Below are 26,918 nucleotides of genomic sequence, written 5' to 3'. Positions count from 1 at the left end.
AGCTATTCTAAATGAGCTCTCTATTATGAGCTGATTATGCTTCAAATATAACTAATTTTCCTTGGTCTCCAATTCTTACATGATTTATAAAAAAAAAAAGCCAGAAATGTTTTGAAAACATGAGAGCACATACATATGATACTGTAAACAACTTATAAATAGCACAGGAAGGGAATGAATGGGATATCAAAGCTGTACTTATTGAACAAATAAAGAACAAAGGAAAACCAAGTTGAAGCAAAAGAAAATCAGCATTTTCTGCAGTTTCACTGAAAGCCAATAATTCAAGAAACTGAACCATGCAAAAAATAAATTTTTGAAGCATGCATAAAAAAAGTTTTTTTTTTTTTTCAGACTGTTGGTATTGAAAAGAAAAAATGAATTATGATTCTGAAATATACCAAACACTGAATCAACATGAAAAAACTAAAAGACATTTTACAGTTTTAACTGTAACAAACTTACTAATGTGACTTGATAACTCTAACGCTGGCTCACATCACAAAATCATTGAAAATTCTAACTGACAGCACCGTAGGAGATTGTCAATTTTTTTTATTTTACTAAGCGGCATTTGTTTGGAATTGAACCAGGTGTACTTTATGGATTCTTGTCCATGATGCTTTCTTACATTGCTGGAATTGAATTCAGCAATGATAAAGGTACAAGAAAGAAATTATCAACTAGATTTTAAAAAAGTTGCTCCAAGACAGCAGTACCAGATTGAAAGATTATAAAACGTGGTAAAAAAATATCAGAAACAATTTAAAACATTTTTAGAGAGCTTACTTTGCTATAGAGAAAGTTAAAAAGAATAGTATTGAGTACTGCCATATAACATCCAACTAATATCCTAATTTATGCACAGGGGTTATAGTTTTTTCCATTGTCATGAGTAACTATCATGCACAGTAAATTTTTTTTTTATAATTTAAATTGACTCTGCTTTTGCCTTAACTTAGCAGTATGTATAATGCTACATTAGACTAAATGCATTTGTTGTCATAGAAACCAAAGTTAAGTCCATATCAGAGGGTAACTAACAAAAGAAAGTGTCAACCTTGGAGAAAAATAAAAAAATATATGAACATGGCCTACAATGGGGATGGGGAGTTTAGGGGATAAGAGCAATAGGTGCCCTGGCATATAAGGGGCCTGGGAAGAGATTAAAATTTATTACAAATATATATCTTTCAAAGCTTGACAAAACTAGAAGGATGCTTGCAGTGTGATTGGGAAAAGTGGCTCTTTAATAAATGTAGGGGGGCATGATTATGAAAGCAAGTATAGAAAATATAAACAAGTAGAAAATAAAACAAAAACTGTATGCAATGCATTACTGAATTTAAGTTATTATCATTAATGTTTCATAACAATTAATTTTAACAAAAAGAAATATAAACACAAATATAAATTTAGAGAATAGAATAAACATTTTTTATATGTTTCAGAACAACGTCTAAAGTAAATATTTGATTTCTAAATGATTTAATTATATCTGAATTGGTATCAGCAAAGTTGATTTCAATTACCTCAATAGTAATCATGCATAAAGCCAGATGCGAATCGTAATAGCACAAAAATATCAGTGCAACAGAATTAACAATTAAAAAAAGCACCAATTGTTTAAAATTCAACACTTATTCCCAATTAAAGTTGACAGAGTTTTGATTGTTTTGTTTTGCTTTTCTAACTGAAAATTAAATATATTTAACGTACAATACTTTAAAGGTATGTTTACATTATTTTATCAATTTCTATTTATTTTATTCACTAATATATTGTGAACTACTTCCTAAGGCGGAATTTTGTACATTTCAGAAAGCTGTCAAGTTAATCTGAAACAAATAGAAAATTCACTCTCCTCAAGTCGATCTTTGTTTTCCCTTCATTTCATTTTTTCATGATCAACTTGGTCAAAACAAGCACCACTTCCATAAATATTTTTTTTTTCTTAGAGAATAAAGACATTTTCCTCAGACTAGTCATTTCAGAATAATCATAGTTGGGTTTTTATCACAGCATGATACTCATTTCTCACTTTTGAAACTAGCACAACACAAATAGGGCTACTAGCATGCATGATTTAAATTTTGCCTCTTGGTTTTCATACATTATCCAGATCCTCTCACTGTGCAAACGTAAAGCCTTATCAATGCTTCATCATGGCCTTACACTTATAAAGACTAAATGTAAAGAAATGCCATATTACATACACACATAAATCAATATTTGCAACACCTGATGTGCAAAAAGTATAACAAAAGACTGTTTGAGAGGAGCAATAATAGTTTTGGTCGGAATGTTCAAAATATTGAATTTATTATTCGAACAGAAAACATTGTTATCCTAAGTGACATTTTGAAGCACATTCAGCAAGGCCCCATAAGTAATCTTTTTTATAAAAAAAATGCCTTCAGAAATTAACAATATTTAAATTCTAATGCTTTCTTTTGTCAAAAAGTGATAGAAAATTTAATTTTCACTGTACACCAAGATATTATTTGCTGCTTTTCTTACTAAAACTTATGTATACACATTATTATAGAATTAGTACATCAATATCATTAATTAGTGGAAATGTTTAAGTAAAAATTTGAAAATATTTTCATTTAATGGATGCATATACACAGTTGGCTCTCTAACGATTTTCTCTGTTTAAAGACTGCTCTTCAGGGTCCCGGATGATCCACTGTAGTTTTAAAAGCATTCTATTTAAGGATGCATTCTACTTAAGGATGTTTTTTTTTGTAGTCCTGTGAAAGTCTTTAAACAGAGTCAACTGTATATATACGTACACACACACAGGCTGTTCCGTTTTTAACCTGCTAAAATTTATTTTCGCAACCGTTAAACCAAGATGTATACTTCAAATTGCAAAAATGTTCAAAATCAGATGCAAAGTTAAGCTATTGAAAGTTTGAAGTGAAAACAAAACTGAGTCAAAAATACAAAATTTAACTTTTTATACGGGTCCTAGGTCTCCTGATATTTAGGGAAATAATTTCCGTTGAAAAATAATGCCAGCAAAAAAAGTTTAAACTTAGTACAACCAATATTCACTGAGATATGAAACGCAGCATTTTGTGACTTGCAACACTTTTCACTCCCGTCAATAACGCCTTTAGGGGGAAAATATTTTAACATGTGTTTAAAATTATACATGTGCATAGAGTTTTGTTTTCAAATTGTTCCAGGTTTCGTCGTGTGCTTTGTGTATCACGGCATAACATTTTCATTTATTTTTGAATAGCTATGAAAAATATAAATACCTTGTTTTTCTTACTTTCACGACCTGTCATTCTTCTCAAAGGGCGGTAAGTTCCAATCTCATCTTTTGTATGGTTCCTTAAAACTTTAAACTGGAATATCTCACTGAGTTTTGGTCACAAATGTCATGTTTTTTGTGTTAGTAATATTTTTCAATGGAGATTATTTCCCTAAATATAAGTTACGGAACCTGGGGTCAGTATAAAAAGTTAAATTTTGTATTTTTTGACTTATTTTTACTTCAAACTTTCAATACCTTAACTCTGCATCTGATTTTGAACATTTTTGCAATTGGAAGTATACACCTAGGACTAAAGGTTGTGAAAATAAAGATCTTGCAAGTTAAAATGGACCACCCTGTATATATATATATATATATATAAAATAAGCAAGCCAAATTCCAAATATTAAACAAATTATATAAAAATAATGATAAAAAGGAAAATTGCAAATAGCTCTTAAATAGGAAAAGATAAAGTATGAATCCAGAGCGATGAGCATTTCGCTTCTTTTGAAACCGTTTATTTGTGTAAATGTATGATACAACCGTGACAAACCATTTTTTGTGGATCACCGGGGTGGATGAATTTTACACGTGAGAAACGGATGACTGGAATGTTTCTGGAGTGATCTCTTTGGATATGGATTTGTTTTTTACTTTTACATTGATAACTGGAAAGAATTCAATCATGTTGAACATTGGAATGGTTTTTTTATAAATGGATCTCAAGGTAAGATAATATTGTTATTGGCAGGTACTGTCCCGTGGATGGCTAATCATCAGAACTTGTTTTCCTAATTAGTCGAGGCGAAACCCCCTGTTTTTAGTTTTAGGTTTGAGCTTTTGTTTATTGCTTATAGTTTAGCATGTGGTGCATTTGCCCAATGTTACTCTATATTGCATGTACTGGAGCTTAAACATTCTCTTTTAATTCATAGTTAAAAAATTTTGGTCTTTTGACCATATTTAATGATGAGCTCTGGATTCATACTTTATCTTTTCCTATTTAATAGCTATTTGCAATTTTCCTTCTTATTATCATTATTTTTATATAATTTGTTTAATATTTGGAATTTGGCTTGCTTATTTTATATTTACTTGGCTTTTTAGTTTTGCTGCATTGCACATCTATGGGCTTTTGGTCTGGTCTTTTCAATATTTTTCACTTTTATTATTATTATTATTATATATACATATACACACACACACACACACATATATATATATATATACACATATATACACACACATATATATACACACACATTTATACATACATACATACACAGTAAAAGCCCTCCTACTGATCACTCCTCAAAGGCGGACAAAAAAATTTGTCCCGTTTGTCCGTATTAGAAAGATTTTACTGTATATCTCAAAAAAAAAAAATTTAAATCTCACTTTACAAAGCACGTTTCTGTCAAAATAATTCATTGAACTTTTCACAAAAATCAAATTTTATTCAAAATTAATTCTTGAATGATGATTAGAATAATTTGGATATTTTTTTTTGTTTTGAATGAATGAAGCAAATGGCTAATTTTTTTGATAGGGTTAGAAGTTCCATGCATTTTTCTGTTAAAAAGAAAAACAATATGAATTGCATGTAAGTATATTTTTAAATAATTAACATATTTTTATGTTTTCTAAGAAAATAGAACTAGTGAACTCTCTTAATTTGTAAAAGTCATTCTTTTCATTTTTTCCAAACTCTCTAGAAAAAGCAGATAAAACAACTCCCATCTTCTATGCGTAACTAAACCCTCTAAATATTGCGACACTACAAATGTGCTAAAGCTTTGTATTTGCCTACTCTAATACTTCACCATTTTAATAATACTCCTTGAATATGCACAACATATTGTAATCAGAATGAATTTATTCCCATTTCTTTCTCTGCAAATTCTATTTTTCTCGGATTTTTCAGCAAGTGAGGGTATACTCACAACAATGCAGTTCTAGTTATCAGCTCAATTTCTGCTTTATAAAAATTTGAAGCTTAAATTTGTAACTCTTTACTGGAGTTAGTAATAAAATGTTTGAAATTTTTTGGTTCTTATCAACTTCCTTTAAAAAAAAAATTCTCCCTAATTTCAAACAACTTCAATCAATAATAGAAATAAATGCTTTATATTTAAATTTAGCAAAGTAGTTTACTTTAATCTTGATGTTCATTAAAACTAAAACAATCGTTTAACTAGTTGTTTTGGTATTCTGTGAAACTGCGTTTTCTGTCAAGTGCAAAATCATACAAATATCTGTATTTTTTAGTGTTTTCTTGCAGGCTATGTTTGAATATTTCACACATTTTTTCAATTACAAATGTTGTCAAAACATTCTAAAATTTCTGAAAATGACTTCTTGCAAACAGAATATAACACTGATTAAGAAATTACTATTAGAGATGTGCTAAAAAAAAAGTTTGAAATGATGGAGAAATTGTAAAAGAACTTTCATTCGATCAGTCAATGAATGTAACAAAACTAACACAAACTTAAAACTAACATAACCTTTCTGTTAATAACTAAAATAAAAGAACGTTAGAAAAACCGATTGGTATATGAAAACTGATAGTATTTTAATAGGTTTAACATTAATTAAACATAGCTATTGAACAAACTAATGTAACTAAATACTTCAAAAGCTATACATACATATCTTTCGTTAGTTCCTTTTGGTAAGCTATGGGTGACTGTAAAGCTAAAATTGAAAAAGGAAGCTATATTAGACATCTCATTGCAAAAGAAAATGAATTTCATATAACTAAAAAGAGCATACACTTCAGCTAAACAATATGAAAATGTCATACATAAAATATGATGGAAGAAACTAATGTGTTAGAACCTGATAGCATTTCTTCAAGAATTGCTTTTAGGCAATGACTGTGCAAATGAAGTTAAATAAGCTCTTCCCCAAAGGGCTGTTTATATTAACAAAAACAAGTATACTGTCAAAGGTACAATGATCAGCCAGTAGTTTTTCCCTTAAGTGAAATTCAAAATTGAAAACTAATCTGGTATAAGAAGATTTTACTCTTTGTATCAGATGGGGAGAGGAAGAGCAAAAAAACTTGGGAGAGACTAAAGAATGTCTTCTAATGAGTTTTTAAGGAACAGCCTGCCCATAAATCAATTTAAGAAGCATCATAAAACAGTATAGTCAAAATATTGAAAAAGATAAGTAATTAAGTAACACAACTTATTTCTAAATTATTAATTACTTTACATGCCATAAAGAAAGATTCAAATGTGAATATACACACATATATACAAGGTGTCTGAATCAAATATACCAAATTTGACGAGTCAATTAAAAAAAAAGTTTAAGCACTAGGAGGGTTAAGTTCGCCAAATATGGCAGTTAAATTCTTAGAGATTTTCATTGCATTTTTTTTCTCTTGCCTCTAATGCACCTGTGCTTTTTACAAGCAGACAAAGGAAAATAACGGGGTCACCGCAAGGTAAGAATTTTTTCTCTGGTATGAAGAACACAAATCTAACAAAAGTACAAATAATGTTCTGAACAGTTTATAAAAGAAACTATTCTAATCAGGATAAGAGCATTAAAAAGTGGCACAGAATGTTCTTGAAATGGAAGTGTTATAGGCTGCTAAGAGAGATACTAAGGTAGTTCACTAAGCTACTAGGACAGCTCAGGCCTACTAAGTGGGCTCACGTGGAAGTGTACTGATAATTCTTTTTAAATAAAACCTTTGTAAGTATTGGTACCATATAAAAAGTTGGATTACAAAGTGTTTTAACTAATTTCTTGTTTCATTTCAAACTTCTAATATCTTAACTGTGCACATTATTTTGTCTATTTTTGTCAATTGGAAGAATGCATCTTGGATTAACAGCTGTGAAAATAAAAGTAGTGCAGGTGAAACGGAGACATGTTGAATAAGCTACATATATTACAAAAATAAAGGGTATGAAAATACTAGAAAAATATAAGAAATACTAATATATTTTATTTATAAAATGATTTCAAGTTTACACACCTCTCAAAAAATCAAGTTGCGTATCTAGTATTGTTCTTAAATTCGTGACCCATTCATCTCTATCTTTTAAAGTTTTACCCTGAATAACAAATGACAATCCATTTTGTAATGGATCTTTTGACTTGAGTACAAATTTAGTAGGGTCGCCATCTTCGAAACGTTCTTCTAGGGTCATTTTGTTCACCTGAAATTGGAAAATCATTAGAATAAAAATATAATATAAAATATTGATTAGAATTATTCATAATAGTAGCAAAAATAAATAGATGAATTGACAGAGTGAGAACAAACACAGTTTAGCTTGATTCCCTAAAATATGGCTGGAATTAAGACAAAAATGGGATTATTGATTATAATAATCAAATGAGAGCTGTAACAATTAGTACCGAAATTGATCAGGGTCTTTTTTATGACAGCAGCTACTCAGAGCTATACTACAAAACAGTGAATATCACAGTAAAAAAGAGGAAGATAACAAGAGAGGAACCCTGTTGTTCGGATTTCTAATAATTTAGAAATGCATTTAAAGAGTTTTAATCATTATGTGCATAGGTGCTCTAACTGCCTCACACAATTTAAAGTTAATTTATAGTTAACGTAAGTATTTTCTTTTGAGTTTATATTCCCCGGTACATCCAGGTGATGCAGGTTAAAAATTCGCTTGACATGTCTATATCTTCTTTAGAGCACAAATGAATTTCAAGGAGAAGACATCTAGTTTAACTCTTCCCTGAATCTAAATCCTTATAGGACACGCACCGATTGCAGAATTGATGGCACTGCTTCTGTTTGGTTTATCTCACTGGTTTAGAGAGAACATCTAACTGATGATAAACTAGTCAGATTCAGGATTGGGATATCTCACTGGTTAGGAGAGAACATTTGATTGGTGATGAATCAAATTCAGGATTAGGATAATATTTCACAACATTTGAAGCTCAAGACCAAAGATGATAAACCAACCATATGCCGTTTTAAAACCAAAAATATGCCATTCAGATGCAGTACCAAAGAATTAGCCTCATGCAATGATCCTCATAGATTTTTAAAAGAAGGTTTCTCCATTAAATTCATCGGAGCTCTAAGAGCAAAATAGTAACAATGATGGCCAGCAGTGGAAATCTTGGTTAATTTTCCATTGTTGTTAAAAGCGGACATCAATAAGCAAAACATATCAAAGGTAAAGTATTAGCTATTCTTTCTCACATGGCATGGAAAACAACATTAAAAAACTTCAAACAGATTAAGTTTCAGCCAAAAAATTGAATTTGAATGAAATTTATGCTATTTCATATCACTTACTTGTATATGATTCTTATAAATATATACAGGAGTAGAAAACTGAGATTTTGGACCCACAGCATCACTAAATATAATTATTTGTTCGAATAGGAAAACTTGCCTCTCCTTCATTTTACCAGTTGTAGGATCTGATACCAGTAAACTACCTTGTTGTAGTAATTTCCCTTGAGCTGTTATTTTACCCTTGAAAAAAAGAGATTTGTGTATAATTACGTGTATCAATGAAATGCAAGAGCTATGAAAAAAATTTTCTCAAATAGTGGAGTAGTATGGCATATGATTTTATTGTAAAAAAATATATAAATAACTGTTTGGCAGAAATATACAAAAGTAAACAAAAAGGTGTAATTGAAAAATAATTAATTGCTATTCAAATAATATTTAAGCAACTTAACACTAGAAAGACTGCATTTTCTGTATACCTAGAAAGATTAGCAGTGGTCATTTTGACCGCCATACTTAAAAGATTGGAAGTTTCTTTTTTTCTGGATTTTTATTCATAGAAAAGATTTGTTTCATTATGTCAGAAATTGATTTAACATTTTAATCATAATATAGTCTGCAAATCAGTCTCTGGCAGTTTTTTTTTTTTAATTTTAATTTTATGTTTGATCAAGTGAACATGCTTTATATAGTTGGTATTGAGAAAGAGTAAATTTGTACAAAAAATAGGAACTTTTCTTAGCATGTAATAACTAACAAGTATTTTCAACCATGCATGTGTTTGTTTTCAAAATTACCTATATATCGTGCGCAGTATATCGTAGATTAATATCTTTTACAGTAATTAGAAATACTCATTATCACCACTTTGCCTGTATATGAGCCATAAACAGTTTTTTTTTTTATCAGAACAAATATTCATAGATTTATTTCCGCATTGTTCCATTTGACACTGTTTTAACCATTTTCTTGAGGTAGAGACTTTATATATAGCAAAATTTATCAGTGGAGGTGACTTGGGGGAAATAGGAGAAAATGGAGAGTTCCGTTTTTGAATTTTCCTTTTTTTTTTTTGGCAGTGGATCCGTTTCCCATTTTCTTTTACTGGTTTCTATATCCTGCGCCTCAGTTTTTATTAGCGATGTTTCTTCTGATTCTGAAGAAGTCTTTTTCTGTAAATCTAGGCTCCAAAAAATGTTTGCAACAATCTGATGAAAGCAAATTATTTTCATCACTAGGAATATATTCCTCTTCAGATAAGTCAGACTGTTCATCCAAACCAGAATATGTTTTAGATAAATCTGCAACAATGTCAGGAATGCATGTACTGATAAGCTTGTCAATGAATCTCATATTCAAGTGTTACTGCTAAAATATGTTTGCGTGAATATGAAGTGGCTGAGCACTTCCAATATCACTGAAGGAAAAAAAGATCAATGTTTCTAGTAAATCACATGTTTTGGTGCAAAAAAAAAAAAAAAATTCCAGCACAATTTTTTGGAATCCACCCGTTTATATCTACTTCTTTACAGATCAAAAATAATTTCACATGTCCAGTCACATGCTTTTCAAATTTACCTTTATCAACATTCCCCTGTACAGATAGCAGAAAAATGAAACCAAGCAACCAGCAGGTGTTTTGCATTTTCCTAACAGTTCAAAGAATTAAACCTGACCAGCAGGTGCTACTCAATCTCCAGGTATAAACATTTATAGTGACTGTAATAATGAGCCTAAAGAAATAAAACTTACTTTTGTGAGATCTTAATAAATAGTTAGAAAAAGTCGATGACGGAGAAAGAGTTTGAAAATTAAACACAGCAAATATGAGCATTTGAAAATCATTTGCGGTCAAAATGATCGCTTCCGTCTTTCTAGTGTTAACTGAAGAACCAAAATTACTTGTTTCCTAAAGCGGCTTAGAAATTTATAATATATTGAGATTATCACTTTTTATTCCTTTGACTTAGCTGCCAAGATTTATCTAAACACCAAAATATAATTCAAGCAGAACAAGAGAAAGTTGGCTGGTATGATGACTAAAATTAAGTCATTATTGTACCTAAATTGTAAAAAAGCAGTCGAAAACTTTGTACTATGGAATGAGTAAAAATGACAACAACGTGCATAAAGTACAAATAAAGTAGTAAAATAGAGTTAAAAACTCAGCAAACAGTTGTTTCGGGGCTGTCATATGCAAGCCCCTTCATCAGTGCAAAAAAGAACAAAAAGTCCACACAATGTAGACCGAACGATAAATGAACAAAAAATGGAAGGAAGCAAAGCAAATAGACATGGAAACCGGAAACACATGCGTGACAGAACAGCAACGACACCTATAGTGCGAAAAAACGTCAAACAAAGTTTTTTTTCCTTTTTTTTTAAGATAAGATTTCCAAGCACTGGGGAAAGGGGGAGTACTCAACAAATCATTAACTATTGAAGCAGAATTTTTTCAAATGTAATAGGATCCCCAAAAATCTAAATCATAAATCGAGGAACACCCATGAATAACCTTGGCAGAAGAAAAATCGAAAATATGATTGAAAAACCAACAGTGTTGTGCAATCGAGGAACGTTTTACATCTTGCTTCTTGACATAATTTTCATGTTCCTTAATACAGAATTTAAGAGAACGTCGGGTCTGTTCTATGTATGTCATTTGACACTGACAAGAAATACTATAAATGCCTCATCGGTCAAGTTCCGGAACCGGGTGTTTTAGTTGTGAAAATTTAAGTTTGTTGACAGGGGAAAATGCAACTGAAAATTTGAACTTTTTAAAAATTCTTGCAATTTGAAAACTGATTCTTGGAAAAAAGGGTAAAACAACCAAATTAGAATAATTCATCGTAGACAGTTCTTGATTTTTATTAGTTGAATTGATTAGTTTCCTGTGTATGGTGTCAATGATGTCAATTGTAAACCCCCTATCTAATGCAACACTTTTTAAATAATTCAACAGCGAGTAAATTGAAATTAGAACAAATTGTTAAAGCCCGGAAAACAAAAGTTCTGAATGCTGCTAATTTTTGTTGAGGGGGATGAACAGATAATTTATGTGGGGGAAGAGTGACTGCAAAGGGTTTACAGAAAACAGTAGTGATAAAATTATTGTCTGACCGAGTGATGGAAACATCCAAGAAAGAGAGATGATTGTTAGAATCCATTTCAACGGTGAATTGAATATGTGGATCAATACAGTTTAAAACTAACAAAAGACTATCATAGTCACGGAAAGACGAGTCCAAAAGAACAAAAACAAACTGGCAAAATTTTTGGTTTCTGTTTTTTCACCTCTGCTACCCAGCAACTCTTTCACTGTTCTTAATTCTTTGAATTTTTTTAACAAACTTCGTAATTTTCAGTTAAAAGATCATGTTATGGCCTCTTTCGACGTTAAATCTCTTTTCACTAACGTGCCGGTTGAAGGGGCATTGGATTGTATTAAAATGAAATTGGTAGAACATAATTTTTCTTGTTTTGAGATCGATGAATTGTGTAAGCTAACTAGGTCCTGCTTAGAACAAAATACTTTTATTTTCGACAACAATTTTTTCAGAATGACCAAGGGTCTCCCGATGGGTAACCCGTTGAGTCCTATCTTAAGCGACTTTTATATGCACTATTTTGAGGTTAAATTATTTAATATTTTACAGTTTCCATTTTACGTCAGGTACGTTGATGATATTTTTGTTCTTTTGGACTCTTCTTTCCGTGACTATAATAGTCTTTTGTCGGTTTTAAACTGTATTGATCCACATATTCAATTCACTGTTGAAATGGAATCTAACAATCATCTCTCTTTCTTGGATGTTTCCATCACACGTTCAGACCATAACTTTATCACTACTGTTTTCCGTAAACCCTTTTCAGTCACTCTTCCCCCACATAAATTATCTGTTCATCCCCCTCAACAAATATTAGCGGCATTCAGAACTTTTGTTTTCCGGGGCTTTAACGATTTGTTCTAATTCCAATTTACTCGCTGTTGAATTGAATTATTTAAAAAGTGTTGCATTAGATCGGGGATTTACAATTGACATCATTGACACCATACCCAGGAAACTTATCAATTCAACTAATAAAAATCAAGCACTGTCTAAGATGAATTATTCTAATTTGGTTGTTTTACCCTTTTTTCCAAGAATCAGTCTTCAAATTGCAAGAATTTAAAAAAATTAAATTTTTCAGTTGCATTTTCCCCTATCAACAAACTAAAATTTTCGCAACTAAAACACCCGGTTCCGGAACTTGACCGATGGGGCATTTATAGTATTTCTTGTCAGCGTCAAATGACATACATAGGACAGACCCCACGTTCTCTAAAATTCCGTATTAAGGAACATGAAAATTATGTCAAGAAGCAAGATGTAAAATGTTCCTCGATTGCACAACACTGTTGGTTTTTCAATCATATTCTCGATTTTTCTTCTGCCAAGGTTATTCATGGGTGTTCCTCGATTTATGATTTAGATTTTTGGGAATCCTATTACATTTGGAAAAATTCTGCTTCAATAGTTAATGATTTGTCGAGTACTCCCTCTTTCCATAGTTGTTTGGAAATCTTATCTTTAAAAACTTTTTTCTGTTTGTGACGTTTTTCCGCACTATAGGTGTCGTTACTGTTCTGTGACGTATGTGTTTCCGATTTCCATGTCTATTTACTTTGCTTCCTTCCATTTTTTGTTCATTTATCTTTCGGTGTACATTGTGTGGACTTTTCGTTCTTTTTTGCACTGATGAAGGGGCTTGCATACGACAGCCCCGAAACAGTTGTTTGCTGAGTTTTTAACTCTATTTTACTACTTTATTTGTACTTGATGCACGTTGTTTTCATTTTTACTCATTGTTAAACCTAGATTAAGGTAAAGTATAGGTAGGAAAAAAACTTGGCATCAAAATTTAGCTGTTACTCAATTTTCAAGTAATTTGCTACACAATTGTACAGAGGTACCTTACTGTAATACAAAAATCTATGATTTTTTGTCTATGATATCCAAACATAATTTACGTGACTGAAAATAACAATTTTTGTTATGAATTATGCCTTTAGTATTTGGAATTAAAAAGTGATACAAATTTCATAGAAAATAAGTGGCCCTTGTTAGAGTTGTTTCCTCGTTGCAATCTGAATTCACATCAAAGTTCTATAGGAAAATTTTTAAAAAAAATTTTGACATAGTATGTATTCAAAATGCTGTGCCATAATTACTGCAAGAAGCGGCAGATTGCAGTCAGTCAGACCCATTAACCATGTCCTAGATAAGTACTCCAAATTCAGTGTAATTTGAGGATACTCCTTTCTATGCTAATACTTTTCTTATTGGCTACCAAAAAAGGCAGTATTCATAATCATTTCAGAGAAATGACTTTCCATTCTTTTTTTTTTCCTTTTGGAGGAGCTAAATACTTGTTTGTATTATTACTTTGAAGAATAAAAAATAAATAAATAAATAAATAAATCTAAAACCAAATGAAAAAATGCAGTTAAATAAATTTACTTTAAAAATGTAATGTTTTAATGAGTCATCAAAAAAAACCAAAAGTATGCCTTATGCATAGTTGCATTTGAGTAGAGTCAGCTTCAGTTATCTTGCTTTTATCACAACATTTTCTCATAAAATGTCTTATAAAAAATATAGTTCTTTTCTATTAAATGGTCTTATTGCAAAGAAATTCAGTTTCCGAACATCTATCAAAAATACTTTAGTTCTTCAACCCAATTAAGATTAAAATCACAAATGATTTTTGTAAGCCTTGACTTCAAATAAAACAGCTACTTCATGGTCTGCATTAAAAAAAACATGGCAGCTTATATGAAATTGCTATAACAAATTTACAAACTAGCAAGAGCAAACGGTGTATATACATACATAAACACATTGCAAATTCACCAATATAATACTTAAAACAACTGCAATTAAATAACCTTAATAAATTTTACATTTTTATTTTTTATTTTGTCTACTTAAAATAGCAAACTAATTTTGTAAATGATCCGTTGTTACATATGAAAAATTTTAAAATTATTCTAATGTAATCTAGTAAAAGTTAAAATGCATACGTCAAATCCTTGTAGTCGACCGACATTCATCATATCATTTGCAGCTTTTGGAACTATATGCATGATATTCACAGCATTTATTAGATTTTTTGTTTCTTCCTCTAGATTGGCCTTTTCAGTATACTTCAAAATATCCTGTAACAAAAGACAACACAGTTATTAACATTATAAATATACACACAAAAAAAATTTCTGCTCTTAAATATAAATAAAACTTTGTTTCTGATAAATATCTATCATTTTCTTTTTTCGTTGCATACTTTACCAAAAAAATTGGAAGTTTTAACTTTTTGATATTGTTACATAGTGCTGGGTTGGTATCCAGCCGAAGCTTACTATTTTGCAGTCATCTTGATGAATTAAATTTATTACTCACCATCACTTAAATAAATAAGAACACCAGAGCACCTGATCAGAATCTCACACTGACTTGAATATTTAATAAAATTTAATAATTACCTTCCTTTACACACAAATCTGAACTGTTTAACAGCAAAAAAACTGTCAAGAGTTTAGTAGAAACTAATGAAGTTGAGTGTACTTTTTTTTGTACAAGGAGATACCCCCCCCCCCCCAAAAAAAAAAAACGGATTTTTGTTCTAAAATATTTATTACTCAGTTTATTTACAAAATTTCTGAAGTCTCCTTCAAAATATTAGCCATTAGACGCAATACATTTGTCAATTCTTTTTTTTCACTGTTCCAAGCTCCTCTGGAACTCTTCAACTTTGATGTTCAGTGCCTTTTGCGAAGCAGTTTCGACTGCCTCTACATTTTACACATTTTACTTACAATTACAAAACATTGCTTGTATTACTTGGTTTAAATAAAATAATTTGTCATTATGAATCAGAGGTTATTTTCATAACCGTTTCCTAATTCTTCCATTTCACAGTATAAGCTGCTTAACAGACTCTGGGAAAGGGAGTGCTTATGGGTTCCAGATGTAGCTAACTCTGTTGAATGATTTGGCAAATTTAAATTTACAATACTGGAATTTTTACATGTATCAATGTATCTTTTCATTAGATGATAATACTTATGTGTGCATACCTGCATTCTATCATTCAGCGAAATTTGGAGTACGGTTTTGCAAATTGCGAATTCATGTTCAGGGCCAGGCCTAAATATAAATACAGCGATAGACACAACCACATATACGAAATACATCGATATCTCAAAGCCAGGAGTGGTCAAATGTCCCCTCCTAACCCCCTAAATAACCTGCCTAGGCACCCCTGGCTCTGGGCTGAGCAAGGCTGGTCGTAATGAGTTTACATATACCCAATGAAGATGAAAAGTCCTTTTAAAACTATTCAGCCCATTGCAAGTAACAGCTACTTCCAGTAAACTATTTTAAATGCCTATAATCCAGTTGAAGTAGTAATTTTTCCTGATTTCAAGATTGGCTTGGAATTTGAAAAGCTTAAGACAATGACCCTTGAGTTTGGAATCTGTGCAGAAATATAGCTCATAAGCACCTCCATTTTAGTCAACTTAAATAACTGGATCGTGTCCCCTCTCATTTCTTCAGCTGCCAAGTCATTTCAACTGCCCTTTTCAGGAAGTACTGCCTTTTATCAACCGAAGAACTTCTACACAGCCCTGATGCACCAAAATTCGCTGAACTTGTTTTATGGACATTCGGATTTTTTATTATTATTTATAGATAGACAAGACAACAACATGTCCCCTCTTACACTCCTTTGCTCAAGACTACACATTTAAGCTTGGAATCATTATCTAAAATAGAACATCATTTCTTTAAACCCTCCTTTAAACCCTTCCCAATAAATGGATATACTTATTAAGATAAGGAGACCCCAACTGCACACAATACTAAGGTATATGATATAAGTGAATGAAAGTTTTAATTTATTGATCTTTTGATCTTCATCACATTCCATAATCAAGAAATCTGGAGAAAATGGTATTGAACTTCATGAAAACCATACAAGATTACTCATTTATAAAGTTTCTTACCTTTAAAAGTAACTGATACTTCATTATTCTTTGGACAGGTTTTATTAAGAGATCAGGTATTTGTAACTTATGGCCCAGCTTCTGCCGCGCTTCCTGGAACAAATAATTCAGTAACTTACACAACGATTTACTAATAATACATGTAATGTAATCATATTTAAACTAAACATATAATGAGCAAAATAAAACATAGTGAAAAGGTATACTAGTATTTAAAATCCAGAGCTTTTTGCACTATAGTGTAGCTAACTGCAGCTCTTATGTATTCCAAAACCTCATATACAGTGGCTCCCAAAAGTGTTTGTACACCTTCGACTTTCAATGAAATAGGCTCCTATGCATTAGCTAGAATTAATATTTCGGAATAGGTATTTAATTATAAGATCTATGATCCATTTTTAACAAAACTACATGAAAAATTTTAATAAAACATTAAAACTAAATTTTTTAAAAATCAAAAACCAAAAAGTGCTGGAAATTTTATCTCACAAAAGTCTTTGTACACTTTGAAAAAATTTCAAAAAATTAGTAAATAATCTAACTTTTTACAAAATTATTTAGTAGAATATCATGCAGTTTCAACAACACCTTTTAAACTTCTGGGAATAGATTTCATTGTTTTTTCGTTCTTTTTTTATGCAATTTCTGAATAAGTGTTCAGCCGCACTTTGAGTCTTACTGTTTCTAGTTCGCTTTTCGTTTCAATGGTGTATTTTCGTAATCTAGCCACCAGATACCTCCAAATATGTTCCATTAAGTTTAAATCTGGCGATTGAGGAGCTATTTTTAAGTTTAAGGTCAATTTTTGAGGCACCAAACTTAAATGTGTACTTTTTATCGTTATTTTGATTTTAAAAAAAAAGTTGTTTCCGATTGCCAAATTTTGGGCTAATAGTTTAAAATTGTTTTTTGAAATATTTAAATGTACAGCATAATTCATGATTTCTTTAAAAAATTCCAAATTTCCAAGTCATGATGATGTTATGCACCCTCACACAAGAACACCTTCACCGTCCTGATTAACTGATGCAGCTTAAGTTCTTAAGATTAAACTTCTCATTTTTTCTTCTATTGACAATACTGATACAACAATTGACGATTGATACAACAATTTAACGCAAAATATTGAATTTATTTTCATCTATAAGCAAGACGTTGTTCCAAAACGTTTTGAGCTAATTTATCATTGATTTTACGACGGAAAGCGTAAATTTACTGTTTTTCGCACAAACAAGAAAATTTCTGCGGGAAGAGGTCCCCTTTAATCCAGCTAATCAGATAACTTGGCGAACAATTTTAGGTGAAAATTAAACGTAAAATGTTTCATTCAATTCTGTAGAAACTTTTTCAGCGCTCAAATGTGTATTTTTCATATTTTTTTTAATTGTAAAACTCTGATCACGCTTTGTTAATTTTGCCAGTTGACCTTTTCTTGTCTTGTTTTCGATCCCATTCTTGTCTTTAAAGCATTTTATCAAGCACTTCACTATAGAATGGTATGAATTAACTAATTAAGAGACCAATCAAACCAATTTATGGCTACTGTGAGGGAAAAAAATCTAATTTCGAATCGTGTTTGTTGTTTTCTACGCATACCTGCCATTTAAAAATAATAAGCAGAATATTAGGGAATTAATAAACAAAAAATTAAAGGCAAATGACTTTACAAATGTCATTACAATGCAAAAATAATAAAAAAATCACATATGATGATTTTAATTATGAATTTATTCGAAAATATTTCAGTGTACGATGACTTTTGTGGTGTATTTTTTCTCTGTCTCATCGTTTGACAAATTTCAAAAATAAAATTTGGCAATATTTTGAAAAAAACTACTGGGTTTTATTCAGAATGGCATAGGAATGGGATGAAAAAAAAATTGGACTTCATATTCGAATTCAGTTTTGTGTTATTTTAGTTTTACTACAAAATTTCAAGGTGTACGAACACTTTTGGGAGCCACTGCAAATAATAGCAAAAATCACTGATCGAGTAACGTTCTGACATCACCCATAATGAAACTCATGTCATAGCATGCCTGATGGCATTATTTCATTGTTGAAGCACCAAAAATTTGGTACATTATTTATTATTTGGAAATATTTTTCGGCAATGTTTGACATGCAGGGAAATGCTTTATTTTGACAAGGTTGAACTGGATCTGGTAACTTAACTGTTATACTGGTAAGACTGTAATTTTAGGAGAATGAAGAAATGAAAAAGTGGTCAACAATTTATGCTATCTTCTGGAGTTTAGAGTTAATTCACTTGAGTTTGGTGATATTTTGATAGTTAAAATTTTAAACCTAACAGGTGATCGCTTAGTTCAAATGTAGAAGCAATTTTCACCCGACATACCTTGACGGGCGATTTTCTACTTTCATAAAATATAGATAGATACTTTAGACATTTGAGAGAAGAAAAATACAGAGTATATGGGAGGAGGATCTAAGGTGTCAAAATGTTTTGAACAGGTTGGTACAAAAGCAAGCAGAGAACAAGCAGGAGTACAACATTTGAGTTTTTTGGCTTTGTAAATGCAAAAACAAAAAAATTAGCCTAGCTCATGGGCGTACCCAAAGGGGGGCAGGGAAGAGCAGCTGCTCCCTCTTCCAAAATAGAAAATATTTCAACTAAAACCAAAAGAAAAAAAAAGATTAATAGAAAATCGCTTCAATAACTTAACTTGTCAATGAGTTTGGCTCTGAAAACTTGACTACCGATTTAAAGTGTATATATTCTTTGCATTCTCATTGAAAAAAAAAATGAGAACGTAATTAGTGCTGAGCTATAGTGTGAATTTCATTACGCAGGAGACGTAATACAAGGTAAAACAGCATGGAAAACCACTTAATTTCTCCACTAATTGTCAACAAAAAAAGTGTGCAAACAGGTTATTACAAGTAATCCCCCCCTTTCCCACTTCAAAAAGTTTATTTTCAAAAAAGAGCCCCCCCCCCCCCCCCCACCCCAGGATCAACACTTCTAAAATTTCAGGGCGGCAAAGAATCAATATTCAATGCCTTTGATAAGGAAAACAGAAAATACAAATACATATTTTTTTCCCCAAAAATCTAGGGAGTAGAGAGAGGTAATTGATCCCCTTGATAGAAAAAATGTCGCTAAAAAGACGAATGGGCGCATCTCACTTTTAAGCATTTCTCAGGAAACAGATTTAAAAGACTTCCAGTTTACTGTATCGCTTGGTGAATCAATTTGTTTCGTCTTAATAAAATTGTTGTAACTTTTTTAATAAACATTCTGTACTTTAAAATGCTGCTATCCTTCTTTGACATTTCTGTGGTGGTCATAACTCATTTTTTTGAGATACGCCCATTTGTTTTTTCAGGGACGAAATGACCAGCCTGCCCCACCTTCTATTTTGAGCTGGATACGCCCTTGGCCTACCTTAAAAGGAACTTATAAATCTAATACAAATACGATGACAAGAAACAGGGTCTGAGTCCAGCTAGGCTGGTCTTGGTCAAATTTACACATACAGTCGACTCCTGCTACAACGCGATTATTTTTCCAGTAAAGAATTTTAGACATAACGCGAATTCCTCGCTCGCAACATGAAAATTTTTTGAAGGGAATCGCGGCGTGTAAGTATTTGCTTTGTTATTGGCTTTTATATTTCAGCTTAATATTTCCGTGAATGGACCTTCATCTCTTTAGCATCACTGAGAGCAAAAGTTCCCACACCGTACTGGTCTGATACATCACTTATACAAATAACTATTCCTCATTTTCTTTTTTTTTTCATTCTAAATATAAAAGCTGTTGAAATATAATGACACCTACGAGTGATGATTTTTTCTTGTGGAGATCGAAAGAAAAATAGAAAGTTTCTGACAGTTAAAGAAAAGCTAAAGATTATGTGCTTGAACAACTATAAAATGCATTGAAGGTAGCACAACAATTAGGTATGAGTGAATCTTCCATATATGTGCAATTAAAAGTCAAGAAAAGGAAATCCGTAAAAGGTCACCAAGTAGTATCTAATAAAAATGCAAAAATTATGAAAATGGAAGCTGCTTTTTATTGTAAATTAAAGAAACCAGGAAGATGGGGTATTGCCATAGATGGAAACGTTATAAAAGAACTAGCGAAGCAATTACATTTAAAAATATATTAAAATTAACGATTTAACCACGCAACTGAAATCATCAACACCTACATTTTCTACAGTTACAAATATCATTTCTGGAGCAACTGTACAGTAAAACCATCGTGAATTTGTTTTCTTACTTCATACGTACGTACCGTACTGGTTGCTTGTCTTTCTTAATCATTGATCATTGATTTTGTGCACTGAAGCAAAATTTTATGTTGAATAAAACGGTTTTTTATTTAAATTATAAATAAAATTCATTTTTTTTTTAAATGTAAGAAACAGCAATGTATAGTTAAGAAATGGTTTTTAACAGTTTAAGATGGTGTTTACTAGTGCATAAAACAATTGGGTATGTTTTAAAAAGTTTTTACACATATCCTTTTCTACAACGCGAAATTTCGACTTACGCGAGGGGTCTTGGAACGCATCCCTCGCGTAAGTCGGGACTTGACTGTATATGTGAAATGAAAGTTAAACATAACAATTTGTTGATTAAAACAAATTCTTGTCTTTCTTAAAACATTAAACAAAACCTAATGTCATCTAAGCCATGCTCTTGCATAAAACTGAGATTTTTACATCATATTTGGAATAAAAAATGGAAAATATTGCCACCAATAAATTGACATTCATAACATTGCCGTTTCCAATGTAGGTTTTACATAGATATTAATGTAATAAAGACAATCAACTATTTTATGCAGTGTATATATCAGGATCTGAGTATAGACTATCTGCTTCAATGTTAGTTTATCCTTCTTTAATTTCATGCACTGGTGTCATTATATTTATACTTTATTATGTTGCAATATTTTCCATTCATAGAAATTGTGTGCAAAAGTAGTATTTATACTTTATTGCAATATTTTCCATTCATAGAAGTTGTATGCAAAAGTAGTAAAATTCAAGTTACCTCAAAAAAAGTATCCAAGTACTCTGATACGATATACTCCGATTTAGGTTTGTTCTGGCAGTACACAACATACATATTCAGGCGTCTTTCATATCGTCTAAAAAGGAGACCAAGACGTTCTGGCTCTTCTAGGCACTTTTCTATTTCAGCACAAAATGAGCTAGGAAAATAAAATTTGGATCACGGATAATGCAAATAAAAATTGATCACAAGAATAAAACTTAATTGCTATATACAAATCAATTACATTTCACTTTTAAATAGTGAGGAAAAAAAGAGAGAACATAATTTACCACACTAACAATGACATGTCACAGATAATATCGTTAAAAAAAAAATACAGAGCAATAAAAACACTCAGTTTCAGTTTTCTAGTTAATAAAAGGAAGTTCATTCAGATCTGGTCTCTTTTTCATGCTATCATGATAAACACCATCTATTTTAACATTTTTCTCTCATACTTGTTTTAAAAATTGTTTTTAAATCTTGGTCTTTATTCAAGTGAGATTATTTGAAGAAATAATTATTTCCTAAGCAAAAGATCAAACAGGTGAAATTAAACATTCATAAACCATTGGGTGTCAATGGCTCTTTGTTATTGGGGGGACAATTGATGCAATGTAGAAAAATCACCAAGGGGTTAAATCCCCCCCCCCCCCCCCCTATTTTTTTGAAAACGGGAACTTTAAATTAGTGACATAAAAAGAAACGGGAAGCCTTCCATCTTGAAAATAAAAAGAATGAAATAATGAATGTAATTAAGAATTAAATATCAGTGCGCTGAAAAGTAAAAGAAGACAAACCAAAGTTCATAGGCAAAAATTTTCAGGAAACAGCAAGCACATGTTTCGGAGTTACAAGAAACCCTTTTTCTATCTTAAAGAAGGGAGTTTATGGACAGCTCATTTTTATCGGTCGAACTTGTTTATCAACATGATTTCTATACATATTATCTGTGAAATTTTATCAGCATTAAGCTAAAAATGTTTTAACAATGAAAATCGATAAAAACGGGTTTTTTGTATGTTTTGTAGGAAAAATATTAATGAAAGAGAGTTTTTCTTTTAAAAATTTGAATCTACTTTTGTTGATAAAAATAATTTTTTAAAAATACTCACAAGTGAAGCTTATTATAACGTTTTTTTTTTTAATTGATGTTCCCATCCGGGAACGTTGACGTTCAAAAGGCTAAAAATACAGTCAAAACCATCTCAAATAAGCGTATTCTTAACGTTTCAATAAGATAACTGAAAAGAAAAAGTAAGTCTCTAAATGAGAATCTAATCCCTTTAAAAGCGAAGCAAACAAACATAGGTGAAATCTTTTCCCCTGTGGATAAAATAGTTGAGCAGTTCAAGAAAAAATACTAGTAAAAAAGGAATAAAATTACAATATTTTCACTTTTTATTTTCAAGGGAGAATAGCTTGACTTATTTCACAAGCAGCAGTTTTTTATTTCCAAAAAAAAACCTTACTAGATAACAGACCTCCCCTCCCCTGGTATTTTGTAGTGCAAAATACCAGGCATTGTCCTAAAAAGCAAAGAAATTCCGAGAGTCCACTGAACATCGAACACAAAATTTAATATCCATTTGATCACTGATCGTAAATATATATCAAGATAATAGTGATATAAAAATATCAGTAACTTCAATGTTAATTTATAGGAGCAGAGTTATTATTTTTGATATATTTTGCACCATTATATTATATTTTTTATTTCTTTCTTTAACTTACTTTTTTCGCTTCGCATTTACTTATAAACAGTAAAAATAACATGAATAAAAAAATATATTCTTTTAAATTGGTCTTATCTTTGAAAGAAAAGGCAGAACAAATTGATTCATTTCTTGAAAGATAATGGCAAAATAAGCTGTACTGTTCAATTTTCAAAAAAATAAATGTATAATTAACAATGCACTTGAATTCACACATTGACCCAAAAACCTATATCAGTGTCTTATATCAATGTTCATTTTGTAAATGAATCAAATTAGCTAGAGAGAAAATATTAAGATTTTAGATTAAAATTAGATGCGCAAGGAAGTGGCATTCTCCTCATATTTAAATTTATAAAAAATAAAAGTTAAAAATTCAGCTTATATTTACGTTTCTATAATTCTCTGGATATTTTATAATCCTAGATTATTATTAATAATCTTGATCAATGACTGGGAATTGAGTAAATTTTAACGTGCTACATCAATAAATTTAAATAAAACTGAAATATTATACTAATAAAAAAAACAATAAAATATAATTTTAAAAGAAATTCCTTAAGGGTTCTCATTGCTGTGACATCTGTCCCGGTAGATTTAAAACTGGTACGATTTTTTTATTTTTGGAAGTTTCAAAGCTAGAAATGTTTCAAGAATACAATATTTTGACTTGCTTCATTTTGAAGCAACTAAAGTTGTTCGTATAATTATTACAAAAATATTTCTTGCGAACTTTCAAGTTAAATAGAATATATTATTAATTATATTGCAGTTTCTGGTTCCAAGGGTTTAGCACACAAACTTTTTAATTAAATATAATTTTCCACTAGATTTTGCTGCATGGCACAGTTGCGTAACTAAAAGGACAATAATTTTATAAAATTGTAACTGTAAAAATGAATGTACTCGACATAAATTATTCAGATTGAAGCGGCAAAGTCACACTTAATGATTCGACCAGGCCGGATGCTTCATTCAATCCCTTCTTGTAGTGCGGTTTTTACTACAGAGAAAAACCCCAAAAGATTTGTGAACCATTTTAAATTTATCATTAATTAGGAATTCCAACCAAACAGAGTTTTCAGTATTTATACCAGTAACTTCTTCCTTCAGTAATGTAAACATTCATTTAAATACAAATTTTACTGAGGTTTATAACAATGAAATTTTGAACATTTTTGCTGCAAGAAAAGTTTGGAATTTTAAGAACTTAAATTATTAATTTTTAGTACGTTTTTGGTCACTATTCTTGCAAGCCAAAAGATAATCAAAGAACGAAATTAAGATATTTCTTCTATGGTGGAGAGAGAAACTAGAATCCTCTCTTCAGTTGTCGTACATCATAGAAGTAATGTAATGTATCGGAAAAATATGGATAAAATATTTTATGTTGTGAACTGTCAATAAGTAATAAATACTTTTTTTTCATGTAGTCGAAAATTGATACTAACAATAGCGCAATATCGTTATTTTCGTCTGAAATGTTCTTCTATTTAATTAGCTTGTAGCATGTTGATAAAAACTATGAAAAATAAAAATGAAATCCCGAAAACTTTATTATAATATTCGCTTTTTCGACAAAGGCTGATGGTTCATGTTTAGGCAGAGAAAACATAAGAAAAGAAAAAATATCCAATATCAATTTAAACTCTAGTGTCGATGGCGCTAAAAGAATCGAGGGCCCCCCTAAAGGGAAAAGAAATTTGAGAGGTATTTTTCTAATGAGGGTGTCTTCAAATATTTTTTGAGAGAACCTCCAGTAACTGTACATTGTAATGCCTTTTTCAACGAAAAAAAAAAGAGAGCAGTACTTACCATAAAAGAAATAAAATGGACCTTGAAGTTTTGGAGAATTAAAAATTATGGTTAATTCGAATTACAGAATTTTTTTTCTCCGAATATTGCTGTTCAAACAGCCGTGTTTGGATAGAAAATAACATACACTTTTTGTAGGGGACAGACTCTACCTTGATCTCAATTCTAAGAAAACTTTTTCTTCTAAGACAATGTGATCAAGGGAACGAAACACGAAGCAAACCCCAACAAAGATTTATCACCCCATCCGAGTAGTCAAAAAGATGGTGGGGGGATTTGAATGAGGTGGATCATCATTTTAATGATTTTTGTTAGTAGGAGGTGAGGTGTAAGATACAGGAAATAAGAAAAAGAAGTAAAGGGCAAAAAAGACAAGTAAACGGACAGCGAACAGTGTGGGAATCAACTGACTTTCAGATGGTTCCTCAAATGTTACAGCTAAGGCAGTTTTTGCTGGACAAGGGGTGCCATTTTTTGTTTGTTTTCTTGGTAGATCAGCAGCTCTGCTTTGGTCCAAAATTTTTTCTCTTTTTTTGGCACAAATGAGTAAGATCGGATTTTTTTTATGCGCATTTATTATTCTCAAATATTGAGGGGGACTTTTGAAGAGTTCAAAATATTGAGGGGGATCTGTCCCCCATGCCAATGACGCCCGTGTCATAAACTACACCAGTTACAGATTCACCTAGAATGCTTTTAAAAAAATGTGGTCAGTCTAAAGCAGGTGTATCCATCCTCCTTTATAGGCACACATTCTCCAAACAAGAGCACCTGTTCTAAATTGAATATTTCATGCATGCATATGCATCACAATATCCTGCGCTAATCCCCTTTCTCAGGGGTGCCCACCTAGGGGGACAGGGTTCATGGTGAAGGCTGCGGCATTGAAATTTTTAGAGAGTGTTGTTTTAAGGGGCATTTTTCACTTTTTTAGGGGGTCTTAGCAATTTTTTTTTTGTGGGGGAGAGGTAGGCCCTTGCTTATAGGGGGACACCCTTGCCTTTCTCCACCTATTACAGATTACAATTTTTTAATTCCCATTCATATCTCAGTTTGCTCTTTTCCCTCTTAGTAAACAAGCTTGAATTCACTAAAATCCTAAAAGAATCAGAGGCACCCTATGGGGCAAGGGTTCATTGTCAAACTGCATCAATGAAATTTTAGGGGGAGAGTGGTAGTACAAGCAGAGCCTGATTACCGCAGGGGCATGGGGGGCACAGGCCCCTCTTCTTAGATTTCAGGAGGACCCAAAATCCCCTTAAGTTATCATGATAATTAAAAATAATGATTTCACTCAATCTAGTGTACAATGATATCATTGATATTTGTGCAAATGCCAAGACAAGCAAAAAATCTTATTTGTTGATAAAATTCCCATTAAAAACTTGGATCTCTTTGCAAATCCTAAAACCACTCCAAGTTTAGTCTGTATTTACTATTAAAAGTTATATCATAGACAACTTTGATATTTACGATTTAATGCAAGGTTATTTAATAGGGCAAAGTTTAACCACATCTTATATAACTATCATTACAATATCTCTTCTACTTTTTAAATGTATAATACTCTATTGTGCTATGAGGTACCACCAAATTTAGCATGGTTGGGTTAATAAACAAGTATCAAAATATTTTATAGCTTCATTATATAGAATAAGCGGGAATGGGGGGGGGGGCACAAAATGAATTTCATGCCTAGTGTCTTCAAATCTTAGTTGGGCCCTAGGGGGCCCTGAAATAGAACTGTGCCCATTATCAGAATGATCGGGCTCTGAGTACAAGGTATTT

General features: G+C 31.2%; 1 protein-coding gene across 3 annotated transcripts in view; it reads right to left on the bottom strand.

Moving 5' to 3' along the window:
• The window catches only part of LOC129231759 (triple functional domain protein-like), a 211,426-nt gene that overhangs the window by 9,441 nt on the left and 175,067 nt on the right, over positions 1 to 26,918 (bottom strand). For all 3 annotated transcript variants that reach the window (XR_008581286.1, XM_054866126.1, XM_054866127.1), the window contains 6 exons: positions 21,598 to 21,757; positions 16,567 to 16,659; positions 14,584 to 14,718; positions 8,574 to 8,756; positions 7,272 to 7,455; positions 5,926 to 5,971 (listed from right to left, as the gene is read on the bottom strand). Coding sequence is in view for 2 of the 3 variants with exons in the window: in XM_054866126.1 (XP_054722101.1) it covers positions 5,926 to 5,971; positions 7,272 to 7,455; positions 8,574 to 8,756; positions 14,584 to 14,718; positions 16,567 to 16,659; positions 21,598 to 21,757 (801 nt within the window). In the remaining variant the exon portion in view is untranslated. The remainder of the gene's footprint in view (positions 1 to 5,925; positions 5,972 to 7,271; positions 7,456 to 8,573; positions 8,757 to 14,583; positions 14,719 to 16,566; positions 16,660 to 21,597; positions 21,758 to 26,918) is intronic.

Source organism: Uloborus diversus, chromosome 10 (genome assembly GCF_026930045.1).
Source record: "Uloborus diversus isolate 005 chromosome 10, Udiv.v.3.1, whole genome shotgun sequence".
In the NCBI taxonomy this organism is placed as follows: Eukaryota; Metazoa; Arthropoda; class Arachnida; order Araneae; family Uloboridae; genus Uloborus; species Uloborus diversus.
The sequence above is the reverse complement of the archived record's forward strand: the minus strand, read 5'-3'. Positions and strand labels throughout refer to the sequence as shown.